Source organism: Somniosus microcephalus, chromosome 1, assembly GCF_052327205.1.
Source record: "Somniosus microcephalus isolate GS21.2 chromosome 1, FLI_Smic_1.0, whole genome shotgun sequence".
NCBI lineage: Eukaryota > Metazoa > Chordata > Chondrichthyes > Squaliformes > Somniosidae > Somniosus > Somniosus microcephalus.
In genome coordinates, this window is record NC_140987.1 from 382,451,359 (window position 1) to 382,462,904 (window position 11,546).

Genomic DNA, 11,546 nt, shown 5'->3' on the forward strand with positions numbered 1-11,546 from the left:
CCCGCCCGAGCCGAGCGGGGAACAGAGTGACCTGGTGACTATGGGTCCGGCTCTGGGGCGGGGCTGTTGACGCCGCGGGGAAGTTTTGTGTGCGGCGGCTCCCAGCATGGCCCGCAACTCAAGGCCCAGGCTTCCCGGGCTGCTAGGTCGCGCCCGGCGCCGGCACAGCCGCTCGAAACGGCCGTCAAAGTAGGCGAGCCTCCAGGCGAAGGGCAGGGGATCACTTCATTTCCTCCTGTTGCTAAACACAATTTAAATCTCAAATAAATTGTTATTTAATTCCCTAACACATAATTCAAATATTTACCTTAGTTCCCTAACACACAGAAAGTGTGGGGAAAAAAATCAAGATGGCGGCCACTCACCTCGGTTCAGAACGATAAGGCCTGCCCACACACGCACTGATTGGTCGACCGTCAGGTCACCGAAGCGTAGGATTGGTCAATCGTCAAGTCACTCAACACTCAACTGTAGGATGGCACGCGCCAGGAACCCGCCGTACGATTGGTCGACCTCGATGTCACACGGTCGCTAATGAGATGCTAATGAGCGGAATGTTGAACGTTTTTTGGATACCGCGGGCGCGATTTTTGTCCGGCCGAAACGTAAATACGCCTATGACCGGTCCGTAATCGTAAGCTTCCTTTTGACGTGATGCGCGCGTCGGTACGCTCTATAACTTTCAAACGTATAGAGAACGGACAGACAGACAGAAGAGCCGCTTTATATATATAGATAGATAAAGGCCTAGAAATTGAGTGCCCTTAGCGCCGATTTTGCGGCGCTAGAGGGCCTAGCGCTGCATTTGGCGCCGGCGCCGAAATTGCCTGGGGCCCTTACGCCGCGGTAGACCGGTAGCGCTGCGCCGGCACCGATGACGTCATCGGTGTGCGCAGCGTCCCGGTTGCCATGCCGACGGGCCCCAGCGCCGAAATTCAGTTGCGGCCGCCTCGCCCGTGACAGCCGCAACTAAGACTCTGGCAACAGAGTCTTACGAGTCTTTGCGCCGGCGCATTAAAGGCCCCGCGGCGGCCGGCCGCTTTCCCGCCGGCCGCCTGGCCGCAGCTCCCTCCCCGGACTCCCCCCCCCCCCCCCCACCCCGGAACAGAAGCAAGCCCGGCACTTGTCCGAGGTGCCGGGCTCATTTTTAAAAAGATTTTCGCGGGCCGCGATCGGGTGCAGGCAGCTCCTCCTTAAGGGAAGGAGGAGGCCTGCACTTCCCGAGCCTGCCGCACCGCATCGGGTGCCGCAGCGCCGGAATTGCGGCGCGAAACGGCAGTTAGCGCCGATTTACCGCCGCAAAGACCCTTCAGTAGCGCCGGCAGCCGTTTGGGCGCGGCCCTGCTGAATTTTTGGCGCGCGCAGGGGGACTTAGCGCCGGCACTAACTTCCGGCGCTAAAGCCCTGGCTAAGCCAAAACTCAATTTCTAGGCCAAAAACTCTTACTATCTGTTTTTATATTTTTTGCTAATTTACTTTCATAATCTATCTTTTTGTTATTTTTTGCTGTCTTTTAAAGTTGTCCCAATCCTCTATCCTCCCACTAGATTTGGCTACCTTATATGCCCTTGTTTTTAGTCAAATACTATCCTTAATTTCTTTACTTAGCCACGGATGGCTGTCTTTTCTTTTACACCCTTTTCTTCTCAGTGGAATATATATTTTTTGGAAGTTGTAAAATAACTCCTTAAATGTACACCATTGATCATGTATCGTCTTACCCTTTAATCTATTTTCCCAATCCACTCTACTCAATTCCGCTCTCATACCTTCATAGTCTCCTTTATTCAAGCTTAGCACGCTTGTTTGAGATCCAACCTTCTCACCCTCTAATTGAATATGGAATTCAACCATGTTATGGTCACTCATTCCAAGGGGATCCTTTACTAGGACATTTTTAATTAATCCTGTCTCGTTACACAGGACCAGATCTAAGGTTGCTTGCCCCCTGGTTGGTTCAGTTACATACTGCTCAAGAAACCCATCCCTAATACACTCAATGAACTCATCCTCAAGGCAGCCCTGCCCAATTTGATTTGTCCAATTAATATGATAGTTAAAATCCCCCATAATTATAGATGTTCCCTTATTACAAGTCTCAACTATTTCCTGATTGATACTCCGTCCAACAGAGTTGCAACTGTTCGGAGGCCAATAGACTGTGCCCACTAGTGTTTTTTTCCCCTTATTATTCCTTATTTCCACCCAAACTGTTTCATTATCCTGATCTTTTGACCCAATATCATTTCTCTGTATTACAGTGATTCCTTCCTTTATTAACATAGCCACCCCACCTCCCCTTCCTTCCTGCCTGTCCTTCCTGATCGTTAAATAACCTGGTATGTTTAATTCCCAGGCATTGTCACCCTGCAGCCATGTTTCTGTAATGGCCACAAGATCATACCCATATGTAGTTATTTGTGCCATTAACTCGTCTATTTTGTTACGAATGCTACGTGCATTCAGATAGAGAACTTTCAAATATGTTTTGTGACACTTAGTTCCTGCTTTTGCCCTTTTTATTACTTTACCTTTTACTCCATACCTTCTGCCCCTTCCAGACACGCTCTGGTTTTTAATTTCCCCACTGCTACCTAAGTCTATGACCTTCTCTGTTGTCATTTTTATTATTTACTCTCTAGGAACCTACCCCCCACTAGTTAGTTTAAAGCCCTCTCTACAGCCCTAGTTATATGATCCGCCAGGACTCTAGTCCCAGCACTGGCCAAGTGAAGCCCGTCCCAACGGAACAGCTCCCTCCTGCCCCAGTACTGGTGCCAGTGTCCCAGGAAGCAAAACCCATTTCTCCCACACCAGTCTTTGAGCCACGCATTTAACTCTCTAATTTTATTTGTCCTAGCCAAATTCGCTCCTGGCTCAGGTAATAATCCAGATTATTACCCTTGAGGTTCTGTTTTTTAATTTGACCCCTAGCTGCTCATATTCCTTTAACAGAACCGTCTTCCTAGTCCTATCTACGTCGTTTGTACCAACATGGACCACGACAACTGGATCCACCCCCTCCCACTGCAAGTTTCTTTCCAGCCCAGAGGAGATGTCCTTAACCCTGGCACCGGGTAGGCAACACAGCCTTCGGGACTCTCGCTCTCGGCTGCAGAGAACTCTATCTATCCCCCTAATAATACTATCCCCTACCACTACAACATTTCTATTTACTCCCCCCTCTTGAATGGCCCCCCGTTCCACGGTGCTGTGGCCAGGTTGCTCATCCTCCCTGCAGTCCCTGCTCCTGTCCCCACAGGGAGTAAGAACCTCGAACCTGTTGGACAAGAGCAAGGGCTGCGGCTCCTCCAGCTCTACCTCCTGGATCCCCGTACCTGCCTCACTCGTAGTCACACCGTCCTGTCCCTGACCATGGGCTACATCTGAATTAATTAACTTCATAGGTGTGACCACCTCCTGATACACAGAGTCCAGGTACTTCTCCCCCTCCCTGATGTGTCGCAGTGTCTGAAGCTCAGACTCCAGCTCATCAACATGGAGCTGGAGTTCCTGTAGCAGCAGACACTTGTCACAGACGTAATCACCGTGAGCCTCAATGGGGTTCACCGGCTCCCACATCTCGCAACAGTAACACATCACCTGCTCCATTCTATGTAATTAATTAAATTTTTTATTGTTAGTTATGGACACCCTCTGCCCCATTTTAGATGCTAGTATCCCCTTTAATTAATTGGATTTAAATTAAATCAATCCTTCTAATTACACCAGTTAAATGGTTTACCAACAGTCACTCTGCACCAGAAAGGCCTTATTAGCTACAACCCACAGAGTTAAAGTTTGAAAAGAGCACCTAACACCTCACTTACCCTAACTCACACTTACCCAAACTCACAGCACTCTCTGCTGACTCGCACTCAGTGCTTGCTCTCACTAGGACTGGTCTTTTTATGCTGTTTGTTTGTTTACAGCCAAATGAGTCACCCCTGCTGATTGGTTAGAAAACTGGTTTCCACTGCCTGCTGTGCCAATTTACTCCTACTGCAGTGTAACCTTGTTTTACTCTTCTTAAACCAACAGAATCCCAAATATGTAACTTTTCCCCTTTACTTAAACTGCTTAAGTAATCTTATCAAGAATGATTTAAAGAGAAATAACAATTAAAGAACTCTCACACTTACCCAAACTCACAGCACTCTCTGCTGACTCGCACTCAGTGCTTGCTCGCAAATTTTAAAATTAGATAATCCTGCGTTCTCATAGAACATAGGAACAGGAGTAGGCAATTCAGCCCCTTGAGCCTGTTTTGCCATTCAATGAGAACATGGCTAATCTGCGACCTAACTCCATATACCCGCCTTTGGCCCATAAAGAAAAGACTTGCATTTATATAGCGCCTTTCATGACCACCGGACGACTCAAAATGCTTTACAACCAATGAAATACTTTTGGAGTCACTGTTGTAATGTGAGAAATGTGGCAGCCAATTTGCACACAGCAAGGTCCCACAAACAGCAATGTGATAATGACCAGATAATCTATTTTTGTTATGTTGATTGAGGGACAAATATTGGCCAGGACACCGGGGATATCTCCCCTGCTCTTCTTCGAAATAGTGCCATGGGATCTTTTACGTCCACTTGAGAGTGCAGACGGGGCCTCGGTTTAACGTCTCATCCAAAAGACGGCACCTCCGACAGTGCAGCGTTCCCTCAGTACTGCACTGGAGTGTCAGCCTAGCTTTATGTTTATCCCTTAATACCTTTGGTTAACAGAAAGCTATCAATCTCCGATTTAAAATTAACAATTGATCTAGCATCAGTTGCCATTTGGACATGACCAAGAAATAGATGCAAATATTTTTCCTAAAATTACACGCATAAAATTAGGAGAAAGATTTATACACAAATCTAATTTATACAACTGATTTTATAGTACAGATGGGGCAATGGCAGTTTTAAAATAAGCAAATATATTTGGTCTCTAAATCAGAATCATAGAAATTTACAGCACAGAAGGAAGCCATTCGTCCCATCTTGTCTGTGCCGGCTGACAAAGAGTTATCAACCCTAATCCCACTTTCCAGCACTTGGTCCGTAGCCTTGTAGGTTATGGCACTTCAAGTGCATATTCAGGCAGTGAGTGCCAGACCCCCACCACCCTCTGGGTGAAAATAATTATCCTCAAATCCCCTCTAAACCTCTGACCAATTACTTTAAATCAATGCCCCCTGATTATTGACCCTTCTGTTAAGGGAAATAGTTTCTCCCTATCCACTCTATCTAGGCTCCTCATAATTTTACACCTCAACTAGGTCTCCCCTCAGCCTCCTCTGTTCCAAAGAAAACAACCCCAGCCTCTCCAATCTTTCCTCATAGCTAAAATTCTCAAGTCCAGGCAACATCCTCGTAATCTCCTCTGTACCCTCTCTAGAACAATCACATCTTTCTTGTAATGTGGTGACCAGAACTGCACGCAGTATTCTAGCTGCGGTCTAACTACTGTTTTATACAGTTCAAGCATAACCTCCCTGCTCATATTCTATGCCTCGGCTAATAAAGGCAAGTATCCCGTATGCCTTCTTAACCACCTTACCTACCTGTCCTGCTACTTTCAGGGATCTGTGAACACGCACTCCAAGGTCCCTCTGATCCTCTGCACTTCTCAGTGTCCTACCATTTAATGTGTATTCTCTTGCCTTGTTAGCCCTCCCCAAATGCATTACCTCGCACTTGTTCGAATTGAATTCCATTTGCCACTTTTCTGCCCACCTGACCAGCCCATTGATATCTTCCTGCAGTCTGCAGCTTTATTCTTCATTATCCACCACACAGCTAATTTTTTGTATCATCTGCAAACTTCTTAATCATACCCCTACATTCAAGTCTAAATCATTGATATATATCACAAAAAGTAAGGGACCCAGTACTGAGCACTGCGGAACCCCACTGGAAACAGCCTCCCAGTCACAAAAACACCCTTTGACCATAACCCTTTGCTTCCTACTTCTGAGCCAATTTTGGATCCAACTTGCCACTTTGCCTTGGATCCCATGGGCTTTTACTTTCGTGGCCATGCTGCCATGTGGGACCTTATCAAAAGCCTTGCTAAAATCCATATACAGGAAACTCTTTGGTATCCGGCACCAACGGGACCGGGATGGTGCTGGTGGATTAAAAATTCCGGATAACGAAGAAGGGACATGGAGTGACAATGGCCCAAGGTACGAGAGCCCCGTTCCACAGACACAGGTAGTGGAGCCCCGTTCCACAGACACAGGTGCTGGAGCCTCGTTCCACAGACACAGGTACCGGAGCCTCGTTCCACAGACACAGGTACTGGAGCCCCGTTCCACAGACACAGGTACTGGAGCCTCGTTCCACAGACACAGGTACCGGAGCCTCGTTCCACAGACACAGGTACTGGAGCCTCATTCCACAGACACAGGTACTGGAGCCTCATTCCACAGACACAGGTACCGGAGCCTCGTTCCACAGACACAGGTACCGGAGCCTCGTTCCACAGACACAGGTACTGGAGCCTCATTCCACAGACACAGGTACTGGAGCCTCATTCCACAGACACAGGTACCGGAGCCTCGTTCCACAGACACAGGTACCGGAGCCTCGTTCCACAGACACAGGTACCGGAGCCTCGTTCCACAGACACAGGTACTGGAGCCTCGTTCCACAGACACAGGTACCGGAGCCTCGTTCTACAGACACAGGTACTGGAGCCTCGTTCCACAGACACAGGTACCGGAGCCTCGTTCCACAGACACAGGTACTGGAGCCTCGTTCCACAGGCACAGGTGCTGGAGCCTCGTTCCACAGACACAGGTACTGGAGCCCCGTTCTACAGACACAGGTACTGGAGCCTCGTTCCACAGACACAGGTACTGGAGCCTCGTTCCACAGACACAGGTACTGGAGCCCCGTTCTACAGACACAGGTACTGGAGCCTCGTTCCACAGACACAGGTACTGGAGCCTCGTTCCACAGACACAGGTACTGGAGCCTTGTTCCACAGACACAGGTGCTGGAGCCCCGTTCTACAGACACAGGTACTGGAGCCTCGTTCCACAGACACAGGTGCTGGAGCCTCGTTCCACAGACACAGGTACTGGAGCCTCGTTCCACAGACACAGGTACTGGAGCCTTGTTCCACAGACACAGGTGCTGGAGCCCCGTTCTACAGACACAGGTACTGGAGCCTCGTTCCACAGACACAGGTACTGGAGCCTCGTTCCACAGACACAGGTGCTGGAGCCTCGTTCCACAGACACAGGTGCTGGAGCCTCGTTCCACAGACACAGGTACTGGAGCCTCGTTCCACAGACACAGGTACTGGAGCCTCGTTCCACAGACACAGGTGCTGGAGCCTCGTTCCACAGACACAGGTGCTGGAGCCTCGTTCCACAGACACAGGTGCTGGAGCCTCGTTCCACAGGCACAGATACAGGGAACCAGGTTACACAAGTGGAGGTGCAAGAGCCATGATTACATGGCAAAAGGTACAAGAACCCCAGTTCGACAGCCACAAATATACAGTATATGGAAGCCTCAAAACCTACTCCAGAATTTTGCCGGTTATTAGAGAATTCCGGATAATTAGGTGCCATTTAAACGAGAGTTTCCTGTACACATCAAACGCACCACCCTCATCGACCCTCCTTGTTACCTCCTCAAAAAATTCAATCAAGTTAGTTGGACACGACCTCCCCTTAACAAATCCGTGCTGACTGTCCTTGATTAATCCGTGTCTTTCTAAGTGAAGATTTATCCAGTCCTTCAGAATTTTTTCCAATAATTTTCCCACCACCGAGGTTAGGCTGACTGGCCTGTAATTACTCAGTCTATCCCTTTCTCCCTTTTTAAATAACGGTACCACATTAGCAGTCCTCTGGCATCACACCTGTAGCCAGAGAAGATTGGAAAATGATGATCAGAACCTCTGCTATTTCCTCTTACTTCTCTTAACAGTCTGGGATACATTTCATCTGGACCTGGAGATTTATCCACTTTAAAAAGATGCTAAACCCCTTAATACTTCCTCTCTCACTATGTTTATTTCATCTAATATTTCACACACCTCCTCCCTGATTGCAATGTCTGCATCGTCTCTCTCTTTTGTGAACACAGATGCAAAGTATTCATTAAGGACCATACCCACGTCTTCTGCCTCCACACATAGATTACCTTCATGGTCTCTAATAGGACCTACTCTTTCTTTAGTTATCTGCTTGCTCTTAATGTATTTATAAAACATCTTTGGGTTTTCCTTGATTTTACCTGCCAATATTTTTTCATGCTCTCTCTTTGCTTTCCTAACTTACTTTTCAATTTCACCCCTGCACTTCCTATACTTCGAGGTTTTCTATGGTATTGAGCACTCGGTAACTGTCATAAGCCTCCCTTTTTTTCTTTATCCTACCCTGTATGCCCCTTGCCATCCAGGGGGTTCTGGATTTGTTAGTCCCACCCTTTTTCTTTAAGGGAACATACTTGCGCTGAGCCCTCACCATCTCCTCCTTGAATGACTCCCACTGCTCTGACACTGATTTACCTTCAAGTAGCTGCTTCCAGTCCACTTTGGCTAAATCACATCTCAGCGTAGTAAAATTGGCTTTTCCCCAATTGAGAACTTTTATTCCTGGTCTATCTTTGTCCTTTTCCATAACTATTCTAAATCTAACTCAATTATAATCACTACCCCAAAAATGCTCTCCCACTGATACCCCTTCCACCTGCCCAGCTTTATTCCCTAAAATTAAGTCCAGAACTGCCTCCTCCCTTAGAAACATATAGAAACATAGAAGATAGGAGCAGGAGTAGGCCAACTGGCCCCTCGAGCCTGTTCCGCCATTTAATGAGATCATGGCTGATCATTCAAATTCAGTACCCTGTCCCTCCCTGCTTTCTCCCCATATCCCTTGATCCCTTTAGCCTTAAGAAATATATCTAACTCCTTCTTGAATATATTTAATGAATTGGCCTCAACTGCCTTCTGTGGTAGAAAATTCCACAGGTTCACCACTCTCTGGGTGAAGAAATTCCTCCTCATCTCAGTCATAAATGTCTTACCCCTTATCTTTAGACTGTGAGCCCTGGTTCTGGGCTCCCTCGCCATCGGGAACATCCTTCCTGCATCTAGTCTGTCTAGTCCTGTTAGAATTTTATAAGTTTCAATGAGATCCCTTCTCATTCTTCTAAACTCTAGTGAATATAAGCCTAATCGACCCAATCTCTCCTCATACGTCATTCCTGCCATCCCAGGTATCAGTCTGGTGAATCTTCGCTGCACTCCCTCCATGGCAAGGACATCCTTCCTCAGATAAGGCGACCAAAACTGCACACAATACTCAAGGTGTGGTCTCACCAAGGCCCTGTACAACTGCAACAAGACATCCTTGCTCGAATCCTCTCACTACGAAGGCCAACTGCACCTGCATGCTTACCTTCAGCGACTGGTGCACAAGGACACCCAGGTCTCGTTGCACTTCCCCTTTTCCCAATCTATTGCCATTCAGATAATAATCTGCCTTCCTGTTTTTGCCACCAAAGTGGATAACCTCGCATTTATCCACATTATACTGCATCTGCCATGCATCTGCCCAATCACCCAACCTATCCAAATCATACTGGAGTTTCACTGCATCCTCCTCGCAGCACACGCGCCCACCCAGCTTTGTGTCGTCTGCAAACTTGGAGATATTACATCTAGTTCCCTCGTCTAGATCATTAATATATATTGTGAATAGCTGGGGTCCAGTTGTTGGGCTTGCCATGTACTGGCTAAAAAAGTTCTCCTGAATGCATTTTAGGAATTCTGCACTCTCTATACCCTTCACACTAATTTTATCCCAGTTAATATTAGGTATAACTTAAGAATCTGAAGCAGTGGCACAACATAGTGGACCATTAACATTTCATGTGCATTGACCCTGAACTAGTAAATTACAAAGGGATTCTTTCACTCTATAATAACAGTACTCACATAATTCTGTAACATTGGGCAGTTGCTCATGAATGTTCTCTATGATGGACATGTCCTGTGAAACTGGAGGCATAGTCTTCCCTTGAAGGAAAGCACTAATGAAGGTAAGTTGTGTCACATGGTTACTGCCGTTTGGATGTGTCCGAATCTGATAGTCAATGAGCTTCAAGGTGGAGTGAATTTTCTTTTCACATTTCAAACAGGAAGTGCCCACGGTTGACACTGAAGATAATGCAATGATGGCGACCCACAGCAAAGGTAGGTGGCCAATGCTAAAAAAAAACATTGTCTGCTGGTAGTTCTGAGCCAATGGATACAGCCACATTCGAGCTGGTTACCCAGTATTTAAATCTAAGTGAAAGAAATGATTGCTGTCTACTTGTTGCTCGTTCCAGTCTTGGTCTCGATCACTGGCACTTGTAAAGATCCATCTTATTCTGTATTAGTCAAAGGCAGTCTTGCTTCTGTTCCTTCCTCACTCTCTGTATCAGGAAACAGGTGTCAGCAACAATGCAGCGTGTGCCGAACGCGCTCCACAACCATTCACACCTGCGCACTCTTCGCACGCGAGCCACTGTGACGTCACAGAGCCCCCGGACGTCACCTCGAGAATGCGCGTCGCAGCGGGTCAAACTATCTGGAATCCAGAGCCGGGGGTGGGCGAGGGGGAGAGGGCAGAGACTTTTACACAGGGCGGCATTTTCGTGCCTTATTGTAATTGGATTGAAGATTAACGACAAAAACAAATCTGTTACATTATAGCATTGAAGCCTCCTGTTAACAAACGTAGTGGCACTATTGTCTACTGTGCCTATTTCTCATCTTCTATTCCTATCCTTAGTTTGTCCCGCAATGTATATAAGTAGATGACTTCAGCGGGTTGTTTGTATAAAAGGCGGGAGTTGCAGGCTGTGAAATGTTGGAAGTTGTAGCGAGTCCATGGTTTAAACTGGTGCTTTCACTGAGGTGGCAGTGGAAGAGCCTGGCTCTGACCTGCTATTCCCAGCCCTGCAGATCATCTGGTGCGGTAGCATAGTGGTTATGTTACTGGACTAGTAATCCAGAGGCCTGGACTAATGATCCGGAGACACGAGATTAAATTCCACCATGGCTGCCAAATCCCACCATGGCTGCCGGGGAATTTAAATTCAGTTAATTGAATAAATCTGGAATAAAAAGCTAGTATCAGTAATGGTGACCATGAAACTACTGGATTGTTCCAAAAACCCATCTGGTTCACTAATATCCTTTAGGGAAGGAAATCTGCTGGCCTTACCTGGTCTGGCCTATATGTGACTCCAGACCCACAGCAATGTGGTTGACTCTTAACTACTCTCTGAAATGGCCTAGCAAGCCACTCAGTTGTATCAAACCACTAGGAAAAACTGCAGTGGTTCAAAGTGGCGGCTCACCACCGCCTTCTCAAGGGCAGTTAGGGATGGGCAGTAAATACCGGCCTTGCCAGCAATGGCCACATCCCAAGAATGAATTTTAAAAAGTTACTGAACACTGCAAGTTCCTTTTGGCCAAATCAGGTGGGAGGTTAACAAGCACAAGATGAGCAGCTTAATTCATCCTTTTTGCAGTCA

The 11,546-nt window shown here is 47.2% G+C and overlaps 1 protein-coding gene across 1 annotated transcript in view; it reads right to left on the reverse strand.

The window, feature by feature from the left end:
• The window catches only part of LOC147125043 (uncharacterized), a 35,047-nt gene extending 24,448 nt beyond the window's left edge, over window positions 1–10,599 (reverse strand). The window contains exon 1 of the mRNA XM_086008501.1: window positions 9,958–10,599. Coding sequence (XP_085864627.1) covers window positions 9,958–10,282 — 325 coding nt within the window. The 5' untranslated portion in view covers window positions 10,283–10,599. The remainder of the gene's footprint in view (window positions 1–9,957) is intronic.
• Window positions 10,600–11,546: the final 947 nt, after the last annotated feature.